Below are 20,589 nucleotides of genomic sequence, written 5' to 3'. Positions count from 1 at the left end.
ATATATCAGTTTCCATCACTTCAGATTATATTATACACTCCAGCATACTAATTCTATCTTGCCTTAAAATATGTAGTCTCACATTATAAACATTACATCACTGCAGCACCACAGGTAAGGGTCAATAAAAATCTTACCATTATTTTCCCTTTCCTCATTTCTCTCCTCCATATTTGGCTTACTCCACTGAAGCTAATGCCTTCCTGCTTTCAATCATTAGTGCTACTTTTGCTCTTTCCGAGTGAATCAATGAATCTTATACACCTACTTCTACAAGCTTTGCATCCAGTCTCATCAACCATTCTATTACATTTGAACACTAAACATACAGGACAAATGTAACACGATATAAAAATATTGTATGTGAAATAATATTTTTTTGATAGGGGAACTACTTGACATCTAACTTTTGTTAGTATTATTTTAATACATAACAAGCTGGCCATATTTCAGAAGCTTGTGTTTGTCATGAATGTTTGCTACAGCACTAGATTTTTACATAAAACAGTCTAGTTCATGAAATAAAACATCATATAATGCAAAATGGCACATTTATTATTCTACAGATGAAGTCCATGTTGAGTACCCTCATGGATAGGCTGACACAGCGCCCACTGCACTCGTCTTACAATATTTGTACACATCACGTCATCCGGCTGAGTCAAGTGCCACAGCAGCTGGAAGCTCTGAGGCACGCCAGACTGGTGCCCGGACTCAACATTCCCCTTCCTCTTTATCAGCTGGGAGGAAATAAAGTTAGCATGGATGTAGGGTTGTGAGCCGGCAGAAGTTACCGAGTGAGCGTTAACACGAGGAACAGCAGGGTGGCCCTGCGAGTCTCAGGCGTACCAGGATGGATGGAATATTTCTGACAGATAAAATATTTAATTATGAATCTTGAAAAATGCACAAGGAAAAGTCCATGAATCTAATGCTGGCTGCTCCTGTCACTGAATATCATCTCAACAAAACATCATAATATCTACAAAGTTGAGAACACACTATAAAGTATTAAACACTTTTAAGATAATAATTTCAGAATTTTAAACTGATTCATATAAAAAATCAAAATTTGAAAAATCTAAAGCAAATGTCAATCACAATGGAGGTTTAGATCCCTCCATGTAGCTGTGCCTTGAATGAATTTGATAGTCAGATGCAGTAGGGCTACAGCAACCTGTGTATTGAAATCAGGGTCATGGTTGTGTTCAAAAAATTTATAAATTATCCAATAGAACTGGATATATATAATACAATAACATATGTGCAAAACACCACCATGCACCTGTTATTTACACATGTCAAAAAAGTGCAGTCCAGAGTTGAGTGGGATTTGGTCACTGACCAGGTTTGTAATTACCAACAAAAGTTACATAACACTTCAATTGGAATGTTTTAGAATGACAATCTTACAAGAAATCCGCACCATTTTGCGATCAAAGTAACATCTGAACAATGCCAAGTCATACAAAAAATTTATGAATGACATTCAGCTGCAATTTTGTTTTAACACAGTCTTACATAAATTTTCTCCAATTACCAGTTGATAAGCCTAACAACAAAGCTACACAAAACGTCTTTCAAGCTGCTGTTTCCTTAGCTGAATAACAAGTCAACATCACTAATTGCCACTGACTTCCCCATGACAGAATGACCAATATTGAGGCACTATGGACTGAATGGCCTCCTTCCACTCATGACTTAAAGGTGGACACAGGGATCCAGTTCTAAATAATGAGTACAAAATCAAAATTATTGATAAAGTCAGCAGATGAACACAGGAAAATGGGAAGCACTAACAACTACACTAAAATTATGCACTTAAAAGAGGAGTTGCTCAACACAGTGAAGCTACCATATAACTTTAGCTTCTTAATCAATATCCTCGATGTAAACCATCTGTTCATAAAAGCATTGTGCATTCTTTACATTACTCTTTTCTCAGAATAGATCACCTAGCTAAAAATGTTTGTTTAATAAAATAATGAGTCATTCTGTACACAATGTATAGTAATTATGTATACAATGCTAAACCTAGTGAAGTCGGTTCATTGCTCGGTCTTCACCTCCAGCCCAGAGTACATGGCCAGTAGTATCAGCCAACTCAGTCCTTCACACTGCACTATTCAGCTTCACTCCACATTTCAAGGCATCTTGTCGCTCTATAATCACTTTCCAATTCTCAACAACAATTTTGAGTCAGTGCTCAACCTTGCATATATTCTTTGGGAGCTCAGATTCATACCAAGACTGGTAGAACTTCATTTTGCACATTTCAAGATAAAGTGAAGCTACGACCATTGTCACATCATGACCAAGCTTAGGCTGCCTTGTGATATGATTGGCTGCGAGATATGTCGTGGAAGATCGCACGCAGAAGACCACACACTGAGCTGCACTGGGCAGGGGGGGTTAGAGGGGCCCTGGTGTCCTAACAACTGTTCCAAACTGTCCCATCCCTTGCCATTCTCTTGGCTGCTTAAAAAATATACACTAAACACATATAATTGCCCTATGTCACGATCCCCTGCCACATGGATACGCCACACACTGCCTCTCTCGCACAGGCCTCGGGAGTGGCTCAGCTGTACACACCAGCCCCTTGCTGGGGGGGCTCCACAACCCCTGATGTAGCCTTGGGTGGGAAGGACTACGGCTGCTGCCAGTGGTGGTCAGGTCACTAGTGAGGTCCAGCACCTCCATGGCTTAGATGATCACCCTGGAATAAGAACATTGATTCAGTATGAGGGCCAGTTCAGTAGGGTAATTTCTGAATTAAGATGAAAGAAAATGCAAACACTCACGTTCAACTAATCTTATAATGCAATCTACAAATACGAAGAGAAAGTTATATTATAATCTGTACTCACGGGCAGGTTTGGGAAGGGAGGAGCCATGCTGGAAGGGTGTGGGAGATGAGGTGGTGGTAACTTAGAGCCGTCAGACTTCTCTTCTTCACGTCGCTTCAGACAAGCTGCCTTAGGGTTCAAATTACGTTCTGCAATTCAGAAAGAAAACTCCAAATTAGTAAACAATTGACTTACATGCTTTACCATCCCAAGTCCAGAGAAACACTATATAATAAATATATATGTATACATATTTATCAATTGTGAATGTATTCTTTCTTAATATCCCTGTTTATATATCTTGTATATATATGTATAGTAAATGAATTTTAGGTAAGTCTCCATTAAATAATTTCTCTTCTTAAAGCCTAGATCAGTCCAAAAATTATATAATGATTCTAAATCTCTAATTTCTATGCAACCTTACAATCAGCAAATATCAAAGATTATTGTAATCAGAATTTAGTTTTGGTGAAACTGAATCATATGCTTATAACTGAATCAAAAGTGTGTGTGTGTGTGTGTGTGTGTGTGTGTGTGTGTGTGTGTGTGTGTGTGTGTGTGTGTGTGTGTGTGTGTGTGTGTGTGTGTGTGTGTGTGTATGGTGTTGTGTGTGTGTGGTGTTGTGTGTGTGTGTGGTTGTGTGTGTGTGTGGTTGTGTGTGTGTGTGGTTTTGTGTGTGTGCGTGTGCGTGTGTGTGCGTGTGCGTGTGTGTGTGCGTGTGCGTGTGTGTGTGCGTGTGCGTGTGCGTGTGTGTGCATGCATATGGTATGTGTTATGGGAACATGCCTACATGTAAATATACAGTCAATAATCCCTAACAAAAATCTAAAATAAATGAAAAAAATAAAGACCTTTAGAAAGCACATGTTAAAATTATCCTTAACATCTAAAATATGTGTACCATAAACCAAAAATCCAAACATGCATCACAGGCTTACATAAGAAAACAACCCATAAGAACACAAAATTAGAAATAATACAGTAGGAGAGAAACTGATGCAGAAATCAATCAATTGAAGAGTGCTTTGGAAGCAAATGAAAAGGCTTAAAAGTATCATTAACAATAAATCAAAATTAAAAACAAAGAAACCGGAAAGACAAATCTTACTTCAAGAGATTGGCTTAAAGGAAAGAAACACATGAAATTTCCCATTCATTTTGCAAGGGTAATGGTAGGCAGTCACTGTAGTATATCTCAAAACTTTGTAGTGTGGATGATTTCCCTGCTTTATGTTCCTGTGAACATGTATCGTGTAGATGGAAATACACAAAGTGTTATGTGCATGTTCATGCACTTAAAATGTGCAAATCTGATTTTTATACTTCCTGAACATGCATGAGAAGTTTTTTTTTCATATATAAATGTGTTTGTGTATGTGTAATGTATGTACACACAGACAAACAAGCTTGTTTTGTTTTTTCTTTACCAGTTTGTCTGTTGGGATTGTGCAAGATTAAGTTTTTGCCTTGAGATTCAAACAGGTCTTTATTACCACCACCCATCATTCCCTAATAAACTGGTTCATTTATCAAAATTTATAACAAAAATTATTAAAGAGATAAGCTTAACCAGTCATCAGCTATCAAGTACTTTGTGTAGGGAATAGTGAACTCCTCACCCAAAGAAAAGAAAAAAGAAAGAAATTTCCTTGAAGTTTCCCATGGCAAACATATAAAAGAAAAACTAAAATATATAATTACAGAAAAAAGATCAAAAGATCCCTCACACAGCAGTGCTGATAACTATGTAATCAAACGAAGGCTTAAAATGAGACACCAAAGACCACTCAGTCTATTAGTAATCAACGTGTACCTCTGACTTGCTGTTCGAGCGACATTATAACATCTACGGCCATGTTGAGAATACCAAGCTTAGTTTGGGGCTTGTCAGTTTTCAGATGTGTCATGCACATCCTCCCCAGTTCCTTGAGAGCGTCGTTTATGTCACGGATTCTGATCCTGGGGGATGAAACAACGGGTGATGGCGTGTTAGTGCTTATTAGTTAGTGGGTGGATAAGGATCCCAAGCTGGGTTGACCTCTTCCCTACCCTACCCTCAGCCCCACCTGCCCATTCAGCACCATTGAGAAGTAATCCCAACTAATTTTGACCGCTTTCTCTTGTTGAGAGCAAATTAGCATGGCAGTTATGGTGGTGGGGTCAGGAGGGGTGAGGGAGGGTGAAGGCAGTGTTAGCCCCAGAGGTGGGATCAGCTTGTGAGGCTTACCTCTAACCTGCTGCTCCAGGGTGGTGATCACCTCCACCGCCATGTGCAAAATGTTTAGCTTGGTCTGCGCCTTATCATTCTTACAATGGATCATACACATACGACCTAATTCCTTAAATGCTTCATTTATATCACGAACTCGTATTCTGAAAGGCAAAACCGTAAATGTCATCATCATTGATTACCAGAGGGATTTCATATGTGAAAAGTGCCGTTGCTGCACTGATGAAATGGTGAAGCGCGTAAAGAGTTCAGAATACAACTTGCATGAAGTGAAAGAGCAGCCCCTTCATATCTGGGTTATTTGGTAGTAACAATTAATGAGCACATTTACGGTTTCCAAGCCTACTCTAGATAACATCTAAGTAGTAGAATGCCTCCTTAACTAAGATATAAGGACATAAATCTGTAAGCGAAATATTTATATTAATGAAGAAACACACAGTCATCTGTACGTAAGAAAAAATAGGACGTAAACACCCAATATGAAGGGGAAATAATGCAAAATAAGCAAAAGCCAAGAAATAAAATTAAAAGAACTACTATAACTTACATTACTATCACTGGATCAACAGAATGTAAATCAAAAGAAATACAGGAATTATTTATATATTGTAATGTGCATCACTGACATTTAGTGCAAAACTCTGAAGTCTTTTGACAATTTCTTTTTTTTAAGTTTCTTTGAAAAATTATAACTAAAAAATAAGTCACATAAAACAACTAAGGTATTACTAGTCAGCTTCCATTCATTCAATCTCTTCTGGAGTCAACAAACATGCAAATCACTTAAAATTACAGAAAAATACTTTGCCAAAAAACATTTATAATGCTGCAAAACAGACCTATGAACTTGACTAAAAATATATATATATTAAACAATAATTTTTTTTCTTTAAATTCCACATTTTCTTCCTTCTTTGGGCTTAAATTACCAAGAAAGCTACTACTACAAATATAATCAATAATTTAGTAGAAGGTTGATCAGAGGTAGTGCTGCATAAAGCAACACACTTGAAGAAAACAGTTTCAACACCTACAACTTTATCAAGAAATAAAAACAAACTGATTCACTAACTAAAAGAAAAAAATTACCCACCTTTCCCTGGCATTATTAGCTTGACGTCGTTCTTTCTCCCTCAGTGCTTTAGTCTCTGGATCTGTACATTCCTCATCCTCCGTGCTGGAACCAGAACTATTGACGATTAATAATATTAGTTTACATAAAATCTTGAAATAAAAAATAAACTTAATTTCTTAACATCATGTTATCAACTTGACCACTTCTTGAATATTTTATATTTGGATGGTCATCACAACTTAACCATTTCATTATTTCAAAAGCTAACTATGGCAATTATGCTACAATCTAAGTTATCTCATACCAATGAAAGTGCTCCCTTAAAGTGTTAGTATGCCTACTAGACAATGAACTTCAATTAAGAATTTCATTATCATTTTTGATAATGTAGTCCCCATCACCACCCATAGACATGTAATTCTTTGACATAACTCTTTCTGATTCTATATTGAATGATTTTCTTTAATATAGTCTCTCATGCTAAACCAATACACTCGACTCACTGCAGAGCCGAAGTCGGAAGTCCAAGCAGGGGTGGGCCATGTGGTTTCAGAGGGTGAGGCAAGCTGGACTGGGATAGACTAAAAAGGGAAATGTTTCAGTGAAACAAAACTTTTTTCTCTCTCTTAGAATTCAATTATATCAAACATTGCATGAAAGTAATGCATATTTCCTTTACATGCAATTTCAAAAGAAGCATTTTCTGCTATTACTACAATAAAGGGGCATGAAAAAATCTGTCTTTGCAAAGGCCCAGCACTGCTCGACATCATGTAATGGTAAAGAGCAGAGCAACTACAAAAATGCATGTGATGTTGGACGTGTACAAACTTAGCTCAACAGTCACATAAAATATCATATGAGGGCAAAGAAAGATGATGGGCAATAGTGGGAAGTTGGGAAGGAAGAAAGGGAGGGCAAGAGAAAGAGAAACAGATTAACCACAAATGATATTTCAGTACTATCCGACTTAGTTTGTGTCCAACTCAACATGTACGAACAAAAATGTCAGTACCTGCGAGAGCGTTTGCCACCTTTGGCTCCTGCAGGCATAGAACCTGCTACTGTAGTGGTGGGTAAGTGGGAGCTGGTGAGGTCCTCTGATTTTATCTCCACTTTCTCCTTCACATCACCTAAGCCTAAAAGGAAATTTGGAAAAGGGTTAGGATACATTTAATCTGATGAAGCACAGCTTTCAAACATGCATTCCTGATATAATCTTTTGATATAATCTTTTTTACATAATAGGAAAAAACTGACACAAGACCAGATCAAACATAAAGAATCCATACCTGGTACACCTAGGGCCTTCAGATCTTGCGAGTGTGATCCCAAGGATGTGAAGGTAGAGTTAGGTGGGCCCCCCAAGTGTGAATCCAAGGCTGATGGGTAGGGAGGAAGAGAACCCCCATGTGTTGGGGGGCCTAGGTGTGAACCAGCACCTGGCACACCTCCTGAGGTTTCTGCATGGCGCTGTAAGACGTTGACAGCATCTTCCAGTCGTTCATCTATCCTTGACCCCTAATTTGGTAGAAAGATTAACAATTAAGAATTCTGAATCCCTGATAAAGGTTGACTTGGGCTAGATGAGAAGGAAAGAGCAAAGATAGAGAAAGCGAGAGAGAGAAAAAAAGAAACAGTGAAGACAGTTCATAGAAAAATTATGAAAGTAATATCATAAAGTTCTTATTTTGAATCTGACTTCCCTAAATGCAACCAAATCAATAACCTTATTCAGTTCAATCAAGAACATCCAGAGTATTGATATATCTAAAGCAATAGCCTTGACAGTTGCAGTAAAAAAATATTGTATGATAAGCAGGAGTGAGCTATAAGAAATGTTTTCTATCCTAATCTACATAAAAATACAAATAAATATCAATATAAATATCCATCGCAGTAGCAATCTTAATGCCATATACATATACAAATACATAATAATTTCTTGCCTTTGGGCAGCTGTCAGCATATGCATTGTATGAGAATAATATCAGCATCTCTGTACATAAAATTATGCACATACATAAGAAAGTGGATGCTTGTAAGTAGACCAGTAAGAGAAAGCGCAGTAACATTACATATCATATACAAAAACAGTGAGTTAAATCAAATTTGCATTGCAGATTATTAACACAAGATTAACATCAATGGCATAACATGTAAGCCATTCCTGCTTATCACACAAACTCACATAAATCAAAGCAGAAGTGAGAGTGCGTCATTTACCTCAATACCGTGATCTCGAAGGTAGTCGATTGCTGATTCTAAGTTCTCCTCTGGCATACGTGGCTACAGTGCAACAAAGAAGAAAAGAAGAAAAAAAATGTAAAACAACCATGCAAACTTAAGTGAAAAAGGTGAACTAGAAACATGCATACAGTATGTGGTGCAGATTTTTACAGACTAGTCAAATTGTTCATGCTCTGTCAGTAAACAAGACAACATGCAGTGTTGTCATAAGAAGTGAAAAAATGAAGGTACTGAATAAACTACTAGACTTTTTTTTCTAATGTACTACTTTTTCCCATTCCAAAACTTTTAAAAAGTCTTGAAAAATATTGCCTTTCCTTAAGAGTGATTCACATGACACCTAATTTTCAAAACAAGGAGCCAGGAAAGTGGACAAGTCAATCTTTCTCATACTGATTAACCCTATTACCAATAACCCAAGATCATCTAACATATATAAATAAAAATAAAATAAAGTAAATAATAATTCACCTACAACTACATTCCATCACTTTATGCATGACACACTTCTAAGATACATAATACAGATAAAAGACAAAAGATTAACAATGGCTCCTCTCTCTTGTATTACACATAACCCAGAGAACAGGTTGTAAACTCTAGAGCTAGAGAGACTACAGTCATGCAAGTAAGGTCTAATCAAGGGTGGGATGCTGGCAAGCTCGGTGCGCCTGTTGCTATTAATTGAAAACACTGACAATGTGGCACAGAAGTGTTTTCAAAACAGTACTGCTCCTAATTATCCGATGCACAAGACCAAAAACTGCCATGTTAATATATTGGTGGCAAAATACAAGTCTGGGAATGGAAGCTTACCATGGGAAGGGAACGTTCATAGTGAGGTGAGGTGGGTGTATGGGGCTGTGGCCACTGTTGTTGGGCCCCGCTAGGTGCCCCAGAGGTGAGAGGGGGCGGGGAGGTTGCTGATACTGGGGTGCCGGGATTACTGCTGTAGCTGCTCGGCGTCTGCTCTCCAGGGTAAATCTAACGGACATAATATTCCATCATGATGATAAAGCTCTCACTGATTTTTGTAACCTCCCCTAAACCTGACCTTGTTAACAACTTGAGCTTGGAATGAGTATCAATCCAATTTTATTTGTCATCTTCAATATCATGTGAAAACAGTATTTACATAATGTCAGATTACAGTGTTCATAAACTACAAAGTGGTCCTCTGCCAAAATATAATGATAGTTCACATATTACAAAATAACAAATAATGGAATATGTTATATTTTGTTTTCTTCATCTGCTACGTTTGTTTCCCCTAAGAAAGATCCTAACAGGAATGGGTGGAAAGGAGTACAGGTATAAGACTTTATTTCTGATCATTCACTGTAAATATCAATGCTTTGTAGATTACAATCATATGCATTAAGAGATATACATGACATTCCTGTCTTTATTTACAAGCCAATGTGTTGTGAATTTGTGCAGTTGTGCTTGAGCAAATAAAACAGTGCATCAGCTGTATAAACTTCAAACAATGACCACGCAGGTACTCACTGAGGACATCGCTTTGCCAATTGAATCTGCTGAGTTGCCTGTTGCTGTGGCCTGGGTGTGGTTAGGCACAGGGGAGTGTGTGTAAAGGGGGGAGGAGGTTGCCACAGAGCCACCACCAGTTGTGCTACTCGCACCAGGACCACGGAATGAAGACATGGGTGGCAATCCAGATGCCATGTGATCATAACCCTGAGAAGAAAATATACATATTGCCATTATAAAATCAAAAACTGTTCATTAGCCTAAATCAATGAAAAATACTATAAGTACTTTTTGTCAAACACTTGCATATGTTTATCTTGTACATGAAACCTGATCACAAATGTATTTGTCTGATAGCACTATTTCTTAGATCAAACACAATACCAACTTACCATAGGTTCTGGTATGTGTGATGGCATGTAGTGTGGCTGGGTGAGGTGCGAGGTAGGACCCATCATGGACGGTGCTGGGTATGGGTAACTTGCCACAGCTCCTGCGGCTGCAGCTGCGGCTGCGGCTGCTCCAGTGCCGCCACCGCCTGTTGCCCCCCACACGTCACTTCCCCCACTCTCTAAAATATGGTTACAACCATCTTCAGATTAAACTGTCTTCAATGTATGATAGAGGGGAACTATGAATTGTCAGGACTACACAAATATATAATACAAAATATTGAAGACCAACATGTCTTTTAAATAATCCAAATACTCTCCAGTATATACTACATACAAATAAATAATGGAGTAAAATAATGCAACAAATACTTGCCCATAAAGTATGATTCCCCATAGAGCCCTCCAGGCTTTGGTGATGTGTACCGCGGAGAATCCTGGTTGAAGTCATCCGAGCCATACTGGAAGGAAGAGGCAGTGAAATCAGTAAATCACATCATAAAACATCCACCACATAATCATGTGTGTGTGTGTGTGTGTGTGTGTGTGTGCGTGGGTATGTGCGTGTGTGTGCGTGGGTATGTGCGTGTGTGTGCGTGGGTATGTGCGTGTGTGTGCGTGGGTATGTGCGTGTGTGTGCGTGGGTATGTGCGTGTGTGTGCGTGGGTATGTGCGTGTGTGTGCGTGGGTATGTGCGTGTGTGTGCGTGGGTATGTGCGTGTGTGTGCGTGGGTATGTGCGTGTGTGCATGGGTATGTGCGTGTGTGCATGGGTATGTGCGTGTGTGCATGGGTATGTGCGTGTGTGCATGGGTATGTGCGTGTGTGCATGGGTATGTGCCTGTGTGCATGGGTATGTGCGTGTGTGCATGGGTATGTGCGTGTGTGCATGGGTATGTGCGTGTATGTGTGCATGTGTGTGTGCATGCTTGCATGGATTCATGCATGTGTGTGTGTGTGTGTGTGTGTGTGTGTGTGTGTGTGTGTGTGTGTGTGTGTGTGTGTGTGTGTGTGTGTGTGTGTGTGTGTGTGTGTGTGTGTGTGTATGTGTGCGCGCGCGAATGTGCATGTGCATGAGCGAGTATCGTCAAAAATAAAAAGCGAGGATCTCTGCAACTTGAAGATGATCTTACATACAGCCTGATTGGGTTAGCCTCCACTTCACCAAGAGTTACTTGCATCGATATGCATTTCTATCCAGTCACCGCTTAAAGCCCGCCACCTCACTTCAAAACTATTGTGTGCGAAGCCGAACCCAGCTCCCGTCAGTCAGCACGCGAGCCAGATAATATGGTGAAGCTCAAGTATAACCCGAACAGTGGTGGGGGTCTCCTTCATGCCAGGAAGGTAATATCGGGTAATATCACTTATCGTGTCGGTGGGCCAGCAAACCCAATAATGTAGCCCGGGCGGCCGCCAACGCCTCATCCAATAATGGGTAGCCTATTGCCCCCCTCCCATCCCCCTCCCCCTCCCCCTCCCCCTCGTTCCTCTCTCCCCAGCGCCCTCCCGTCTCTTCCCTGCCCCTTCAACATTACCGTGTTCCCCGCCTGCCTGCTCCTCCTCCTCCTCCTCTTCCTCTCCAGCGCCGCTCACCACCACTACACGAGAACAAGTTATGACCAATATCTACATACGCAGCCCAACAATAACTCAACCATTACGCAATATTCAAAAATCTTTCCGTTGGTACTTCGCGACTCGCACCGGCGACCCACATGCTGGCGGAAGAAGGCTTCGGGGGGAAATGTACGGTAAAACTATAATGCTCTTCATTGAAAAGGAAAAGGGGCTGTTCACATCCTCTGAGACGCCGAATGTGGCTGATCCGAGTGTTGGTGCGGGAGGTAACCCGGGCGAGGGAAGGAAATGGCTTTGTCTGGTAAATAATGGCGGAGAACCTTCTATTCCCCCTAAACCGAGCCCTTCCCTTCCCCCAAAGTCTCCCCTCACTTAACTCGCTCACAGACCATCACGATCACTCATTCTCTCTCTCTCTCTCTCTCTCTCTCTCTCTCATCTCTCTCTCTCTCTCTCTCCCTACACACACACGAGGAGGATAGTCACCTACTTTCGTGAAAAGCTAAAGCCTCCCTGCGAATAACAGCTGAGCTACGTAGAGCAACACGGGTATCTCAGGAGACAAGAGAGCTCTTGGGTCTTGTCAGAGCGCTTGTTAGAGTGACGGAGAAGCGCAAGGAAGGAAAGGAAGTTGATAGGGGGAGGAGGAGGAGGAAGAAGAGGATTGGTGTCGCTGATGAAGGTTACTAAACCAGGATCTTTCAAAAAAAAAGTAAGGGAAAAGGAGAGAGAGAAAAAAAGCCGGGTAATTAAAAATCTCTTAACCCGACATGATACATTCGACATTATCACGCCCCCCAGGAACCCACTGGAAGCTGGGCGGCGTGATCTTACACAGCGTGGGCGTCCCTCCACAACAATGGTGTCCTGTAATTGATAAAGGAAGGAAAAAGTCTTGATGGCGCACCCGGGGGCCCGACGCCGTGCCACCGCCGACGAAACAAAACGAAAGTGTCCGAAACCCAAGTGCGGGGAGTTTAATATGAGACTTATTGAAGCTATAAACTCGGAGTAAATAATAAATGGACACTCATAAAGCTAGGAAGTGCCACGCCGGACATCAAGATGGGAACCAAAGAGGCGTAACCCTGTCTGTCGGTTAGGCTCATCTTCGCTACACAAAACAACGTCAACCTGTTCCTTATCCTCGTCGTTGGCACTCTATGGCTTTTCATTAAGTTGAGAAGATAATTTCGCGTTGCTGAATATGAAGAGTGCACTCAAGAAAATTACTTAATACGAGCGATAAATGGGTGGGTGTAAACATCGGCGCGGCGGTAAATACACGAATTAGTCCCCGTCAAAACTGTTGGGAAGGAGGAATTTTATGTCGGCATCTTGTCCACAGGTACACTTCTCACTGCTCTCTCCCCGGCTGCGGAATGGTCTGACATCCCTGCGTAGGGAAGTCAGCAACTGCGGCGCCGAAGACCGCTGGAGAAGTTAACCTCGGATGCTATCTGGGGATCGCGTAGGAGCAGCGGATCGTCCTCAGTTCTGTGGCTCAGTGCGGCGGTGCGCTCGCCGACACACCGCAACCTCCGCCTCCTCCTCCTCCTCCTCCTTAACAAAAATGTATTTCAAATTGCGAAAGAAACCCTGGAACTTTACGAGAGTCGGGTTTCATAAAGAGATGGAGCAGCCGTATTCCCGCCGACGTGCTCTTCTCCCAGGGTAATAACCCGCGAATATCTGATGTGTGCTGCACCCTCGCACCCATCACCCCGTGTCCTACCTCACCCTTACTCCGCACTGTGTTGTTTCATCTGACACCCTATTTAGAGCCACTGCCAGGGCTGGTGCACCCTTACAACATAAGGATATCATGCGACCCTGACAGCGGCATGTATGTCGACATGTGACGACTGCATGCGATCCAATAACCTTTTATACCAGACAAAGAGTTTGTTTAATGTATGTCGTCAACTAGCTTGACCAAGCACCCATACACTCTTAATAGCTTCTTCTGTCTTGACATTTACATCATACACGGCCCGCCTGACGCGAGGCTGAGAGGGACACATCTCGGAAAGCTTCAGGGCTGAGGCGACCCCCTCGGCCGGGACGTGATAAAAACGTGTTTCTTTCTCCCCGCTCGCACTAATTCAAACAAATTACGTAAATAGTCCAATAAAAAGGGTTGCTCAAGAGCGCCCTGTCACACGGGGATAAAACTCCCACCAAATCGTCGCGCCTTTGTTGTGGGCGGGGCGGCTCGCGGGAGAGAATATGACATTTCGTCTCCCTTGAGAGTACTCGTGAATGATTGATGGACTCAGATTGAAGTACACTTCTCTTTCCGACGACTCCGTTAGCTATGATTTAGTTCACCTTAATACCATCCCCTCTCCCTCATCTCCCCCCCCCCCCATTCTCTCTCTCTCTCTCTCTCTCTCTCTCTCTCTCTCTCTCTCTCTCTCTCTCTCTCTCTCTCTCTCTCTCTCTCTTTCTCTCTCTCTCTCTCTCTCTCTCTCTCCCATTACAAACACGAAAATGAGACCAACACTGCAAACAGGGAGGATACTCAGACCGCTCCCTGTCAAATCTGTCCTAAATATCGTCATGAATGCTCGAATACAGACTATGATATCCGACGCTTCTTAACCTTTATCGATGAGAATTTAGAAAAGCTACGAGATGAAATCGAAATGTCAACGGGAATACGATATTGGCGGCTGGAGCAGAGGAGGAACACCTTCACACATAATTTACGGGTCTCCATGAATACCTCAACTCAGCACCTGGACGCACCTGCGGGTATTACTCACGATTACTTAACTAAAAAGAGGTAAGTCATATCCTCGCTTTTTGGTCATATTACTGCTCTTACTCTAAAAAATGGAGCCTGAAAAATCACATAAGCCGGGCTTGGTTGATGCAACTAGGAGATTGAAGTAGGATGAGGAGGACGCGAGAACTATAAATAATAAAAAACGCACATCTCCCTAAGGATGATTTGCAAGGGCAAAAGTGTGAGGGCGGCATGAGCGGCCTCGGCGAGGACCCTCTTCTAGGGAGCCCCCGTAACAACCTAGTTTCTCTGCCGCCGCCGGACGCCGGGGATAAAAAGCGCAATATGAGGGCGTCCACGTCCACCATGTCCAGGCTGGGGTCATCATAAAATCATCAGAGACCTCCTTCGCCCCCGGCCGGGAGGGACCTGCCGGAAGGGACCTGCCTCGGCCACGAAGGACGGCTGCGGGAGGGACGCGGCCGCCGCCACCACAGCGACGGCGGCGGCGAGGGAGCGGGGACGCGGAGGAGCCGCAGTTCAGGAGGAAGGTGTGTGTGTGTGTGTGTGTGTGTGTGTGTGTGTGTGTGTGTGTGTGTGTGTGTGTGTGTGTGTGTGTGTGTGTGTGTGTGTGTGTGTGTGTGTGTGTGTGTGTGGTTGTAAGTGTGTGAATGTGTGGTTGTAAGTGTGTGTGTGGTTGTATGTGTGTGTGTGGTTGTATGTGTGTGTGTGTGGTTGTATGTGTGTGGTTGTATGTGTGTGTGTGGTTGTATGTGTGTGTGTGGTTGTGTGTGTGTGTGGTTGCATGTGTGTGTGTGGTTGCATGTGTGTGTGTGGTTTGCATGTGTGTGTGTGGTTGCATGTGTGTGTGGTTGTATGTGTGTGTGTGGTTGTATGTGATTGTGATTGTGATTGTGATTGTGTGTGTGTGTGTGTGTGTGTGTGTGTGTGTGTGTGTGTGAGAGAGAGAGAGAGAGAGAGAGAGAGAGAGAGAGAGAGAGAGAGAGAGAGAGAGAGAGAGAGAGAGAGAGAGAGAGAGAGAGAGAGAGAGAGAGAGAGAGAGAGAGAGGGAGAGGGGGGGGGAAGGGTGAGAAGAGCGGAGAGTGACGGAAAGAGGAGAGGAGAGAGACAGGGAGGAGAGGAGAGGGCTAGGGAGAGAGGAGAGAGAGGAAAGGAGAGAAGGTAAGAGAGAGAGGAGCGAAGTGAGAAATAGGGGGAATGGGTGAAGAAAGAAAAGAGAAGAAAGAATTGAAAAGAGAGAGAGAGAGAGAGAGAGAGAGAGAGAGAGAGAGAGAGAGAGAGAGAGAGAGAGAGAGAGAGAGAGAGAGAGAGAGAGAGAGAGAGAGAGAGAGAGAGAGAGGAAAGAAAGGAAGAAAGATGAAGAGAGAGAGAGTAGAGGAGAGAAAAGGTAAGGAGAGGAGAGGAGAGGAGAGGAGGAGAGGAGAGAGAGAGTAGAGAGAGAAAAGGTAAGGAGAGGAGAGGAGAGGAGAAAGAGGAAGAGAGAGAGAGAGAATTGCTCTATAAAACTGTAAAACCATCGAGGTTTTATACATGATATCAAGGGGTACGAGCGCTTCCTGGGTGTCAGGGAAGCGGAGTTTCGGCAGCGTTGGCAGCCAGTTCGGGCGTAGGCACTGGTGGCACTGGTGGCAGCGCGAGGGTAAATGGTGGCAGGGCGCGCGCGCGGGCGAGCGATGGGCCGGGGGCGCAGCGCTAACTCAGCTAACAGCGCGGGTGCCAAGGGAGCGCGCCACAACGCTTCAAAGGGCGCCGCCCTCCCAGTAATTTCCATATCGTTCTTTGTGTGGCGGCGGTGCGGGGTTGGTGCACCCCACCGCCGTGCTACACCAAGCACGGGAACACCTGCACCATGCCAAACACGCACCCCCTACCTATCGTCACAAGCAAGCACGCCCCATCCGCACCACGCCAGAAAAAGTGTCCCAAATCATTCATAATGTTCAGAACAGCCATCATCGTGGCGACAGCTACTACCACTTTCCTGCTGCCACTTGAAATCGTAGAGTGAAAATCGGCGCTGGCTGCATCCCATCGAAAGAACCACAGAGGCCAATCAATAAGATAAGGTCTCCGCCGTCGTTTCTTCAACCTTTGCATGATTGGGTCCTGGTCCTAATCAGGTGATGGCGTCAGGGCGGGTTTTACTGTGACCAGCAAACATTTAAACGCCTTTAAAAGGAGAGCAAACAATCCCCACAGATTGCAGCGCTGCGATTTCTACGAGGAGATAACATTTGACAATACAAAAAAGACGAAGACGTATGTATTGCATTATCTAGAGCTTCCTAGAAACGAAAATTATGACATCCGCCTTAAAGCTGCTCCTTGACTGACAAAGAGGCTATTTCATGTGCCGTTCTCCGCGCGAGCCCATTCACCCACGCCAGGCATTTTTGTAGCTGTAACCGATGCATCATATTCAGCATGACTTCCGAGAGACGAACAGTCTGTGACGTCGGGCGCCGCTAAATTTCCTTCTTCGCTCGGCTGCTCTTGGCCCCATTGTTCTGGGAACGCGAGGCTCCTCTCCTCTGACTGTCCGTGTTGAAGACCGCCACGCTAAATCCTGAGCACCACAAATACCTCCCTATTTCTCATTTCTTCTCATTATTTCTCCTACTTGTATGGAAGCCCAACAGCCCTTGAGAAGCGAGCTCCGAGGGCCGCGAGACAGGCAGCCGTGAGCAGTAGGTCAGCAGCGGCGCGGCGGCCAAAGGCGAGCCAGTAAGCCGATGCAGCGCTGTGACGAAGGAAGGGAAAAATAGCCGAAGTAAGATAGGATGCGGTGAGCGGGAGGGGTGTATGGGGGGAGGGGGCAGAGGAGGAGCTCCGAGCGTCCCCATCCCGGCCCAGCATCCCAAATATCGGGGATCTGTGCCATATTTCCAAGTCGTTCTTTTATTCATTGCCATCGACCCGAGTGACCAGGGGCTGCCTGCCTCGGGTAAAATGAAACAGGAAAACACAGTCGAGAACCGACTCTCGCCCACACCCCGACTCTCTCCTCGTCTTCTCGTAACTTCTGGCTCGTTCCATGCCTCGCATTCACCTACACCGACGTCGGAGCCTTCTATTCCTGGGTCGACCTTCTGGCGTGTAAAACTGCAGTCGATTTTCACAATAGTATTTTTGGATTTGATATGATAATAAACTAGTCCCGAATAATTAATGCAGTGCAAGCCTATTTGCAACCATTAATCATTTTAATCATGACATAAATTCACTCTTCGGCTCCATCACTCGACCCACGGAAACACGCAGTTGCCCCTACCTATACTTACGGCTCAAACTCCTCTGCCTCTTTGGCTCCCCTCTCCTCACCCCTGGCTCCCCTCTCCTCGACCCTGGCTTCCCTATTCTCCCCCTAGCTCTCCTCCCCTCACCCCTGGCTCCCCTCCCTCCCCCTCGGCCCCCACCCCCACCCTCGGGCTTTCCCTTATCCACGCCTACTTTATCCCTCGACAGCTCGCCATATGTAAATCGGGTTCCGGGGGGTAGTGATGATATATGCAAAATCTCCTTGTCCAATACTCAGCAACTTGAGGCGCCCGATCCGTAAAATCGGGGCGGACATATCCAGCGTTATGGACCGGATTTGTAGCTGTCATGAGAGGGGCGGAAGGCGGGCGGGGATGGGGCGGGGAGGGACTGTCGGGGTCACTACAAAACGGACAAAATTCTAAAATGGAACCGGGGAAAGTGTAAATGTTTGGATATGTTAAAAAAAATGCAAGCTAAGTTTGTAAATCCCTCTGACATGCACATGTCTGTGACCCAAGCACGACCATTGTTCCACAAAATCGCAGTCAGCTACTGTTTTTGCCTCTTGCAGCACGCTCGTTGTCTCAGCTAATCGGTGGTCAGATCTTGCCGACGACACACTTTCCTCCCTCCGCACAATATAGAAAAAATCCACCGCCTTTATCAACAAAGACACATAAAACTGACCGTGATTGCACATCCGAGCCTATAGTTCGTGTGATCCCCGCCGGATTAAGAAGCCGAGGCGAAACAATGGCGGAGAGAAGCGTCCCCGTTCCCACCGCGAAGATAACCATCAGCTGTTACGATAACACTGAAAAATCATCGGCGTTTCAATGACGACAACGATAAGGGCAGTGGCATCAGGCGGGGTCACTCCGAGCCCAACAAAGGTAAGAAAAGCCACCGCATCGAGACAGGGTATAAGCTCCGTGTATCCGAAATTATCAAGGAAAATCTACGTATATCCGACGACGCTTCGCCCGAGAAGGAAACTTTAAGATACTCCGACAAAATGCTCTCGAGGGGGAAAAAGAAATAGTAAAGAACGAGTCAAAGACATATTGGGGGAGAGAAAAATTCGATGGCCAATAATGGAGCATGAATGAAAATGACACCCTAAAACACGTGAGGAATAAGAGAGACTAGTAGTGCAGGCAGGGATGAGAATGGATGCGACGACGAGGAGGAGACAGAAGAAGAGACTAGCGCGACGCATTTCGCGAGGACGAGAAAGCTTAAGGAGGAGGAGCGGAGGAGATGATGTCCGGGATGACCCAAAACGACAAAGAAAAGGGGACAAGAGGAGAAGCGTTGGGGATGTTTCCCTGAGGAAGGGAAATGAGGGAGAGTCGCTCGCGAAGGGGAGGCAGGACCTCAAGGACGACCTCTGATGGCGACGAGGATGAGGGAGGCAAAAGGAAGGAAGTCTACGAGGATAAGGAGCCCGGGAAGGATGAGCGAGGTGTTGGACTCCTGGGTGGGGAACACGAGTCATCCATTACTGAGTCGATAGTCCCGATATGTGGGGAGGTGAGGGGAGGAGGGAGGGGGAGGGGAGGGGAGATGGGAAGGGAGGGCTGGTTTCCCCTCCCGTCCCGCCGCCTCCCGCCTGCCGCCGCCAACTGGTGAGACTGCGAGCAGCGTCTTCGACATGCCCCGCGACACCCCGCTAACGTCCCCGGCTAATGGCACCCTGCCCGCCACCCTTTTACTCCGGCCCGCGCACAATTATCAAGCCATCTCTCCTTCGCCCTCGCCGCCCCCCGAGGCCCACAGAAAAGCATAGATTTCGCCGGCGCAGATGTCACCATCGGCGGCGGATCCTTCTCCCTTTAATGCACCCTCGGGACCAGCGCGGGGGAGCCTCGCCATTTAAGAATCGGAACGCAATAATTCGAGAGAAAAAAATTAATATACTCGAGCTAGGCGTTTTCAATTTGACCAGAAATCGCGACGATGGATTTAAGATAAGACGAAACAGTTCCTGAAGCAGTTTCTTTCCTACAACAAAAACGCCACTACACCCTCCGGCATCGGCAGCACAAACAGGCATTTCCTACACTGGGAATAAATTAATGAGACTACTCCTACCCGCTCTTGCATGAGGAACTTGATCGTCTATTTGTCACAAATTTCAATAATTTCTCCTCGAAAACTGTCGTCGGCTTCACGGCGAATGTAATCATCTACAAAGCATAGATGTATTACAGTAGAGTCGAGGTAACTTCGCCCTTTTAAGAGTATTCATGGCGGAGGAGAGCCAATACTAATGGAATCATGCTGGTGAAAGGAGGAGAGTGTGAGGGGAATGATGCACCGGTATGAAGGCATGATTCAAGGGTCAGGGAACCTACACACGCTCATTCATTTTCGAAGTGTGAAGTGGAAGTTACCACTTGTACTTCAATGTTCTATGACTGCAACCACATAGTACTCGGCTTTGACTTAAAATATTTACATTAAGGTTGAAGATAAAAATACACATTCCGTCCATGAAACTAGGGTAGTAATATCACGAAGGGACCGCGACGGGGGTAGGGGTGTGGGGGGGGTGAGTATGCTAAATGTGCAAACTGAGAAGAAGAAAACATTTCCGATAACAGGAGGTCATCAGAGGTACTCGCGAGCGTCCGTCGGGGCGGCGGAGCTCATGGGCGTCGCGCTGGAATGGGCGGGAGACTCGCTGTCAGAAACGCCGCC

At 44.5% G+C, this 20,589-nt stretch overlaps 1 protein-coding gene across 28 annotated transcripts in view; it reads right to left on the bottom strand.

Moving 5' to 3' along the window:
• Positions 1–534: 534 nt before the first annotated feature.
• Positions 535–20,589, bottom strand: part of da (transcription factor daughterless) — a 564,194-nt gene continuing 544,139 nt past the window's right edge. For 5 of the 28 annotated variants that reach the window (XM_070145178.1, XM_070145177.1, XM_070145194.1 and 2 more), the window contains 12 exons: positions 10,670–10,754; positions 10,294–10,472; positions 9,920–10,108; positions 9,227–9,394; positions 8,387–8,449; positions 7,453–7,681; positions 7,176–7,299; positions 6,664–6,741; positions 6,179–6,274; positions 4,666–4,811; positions 2,871–2,998; positions 535–2,719 (listed from right to left, as the gene is read on the bottom strand). In XM_070145178.1, the coding sequence (XP_070001279.1) occupies positions 2,681–2,719; positions 2,871–2,998; positions 4,666–4,811; positions 6,179–6,274; positions 6,664–6,741; positions 7,176–7,299; positions 7,453–7,681; positions 8,387–8,449; positions 9,227–9,394; positions 9,920–10,108; positions 10,294–10,472; positions 10,670–10,754 (1,524 nt within the window). In that variant the 3' untranslated portion in view covers positions 535–2,680. Of the gene's footprint in view, positions 2,720–2,870; positions 2,999–4,665; positions 4,812–5,079; positions 5,226–6,178; positions 6,275–6,663; positions 6,742–7,175; positions 7,300–7,452; positions 7,682–8,386; positions 8,450–9,226; positions 9,395–9,919; positions 10,109–10,293; positions 10,473–10,669; positions 10,755–20,589 lie in introns of all 28 variants that reach the window. The other 23 variants (XM_070145181.1, XM_070145180.1, XM_070145191.1 and 20 more) reach the window with 12 other exon arrangements.

The sequence above is a fragment of the Penaeus vannamei genome, chromosome 33 (genome assembly GCF_042767895.1).
Source record: "Penaeus vannamei isolate JL-2024 chromosome 33, ASM4276789v1, whole genome shotgun sequence".
In the NCBI taxonomy this organism is placed as follows: Eukaryota; Metazoa; Arthropoda; class Malacostraca; order Decapoda; family Penaeidae; genus Penaeus; species Penaeus vannamei.
The sequence above is the reverse complement of the archived record's forward strand: the minus strand, read 5'-3'. Positions and strand labels throughout refer to the sequence as shown.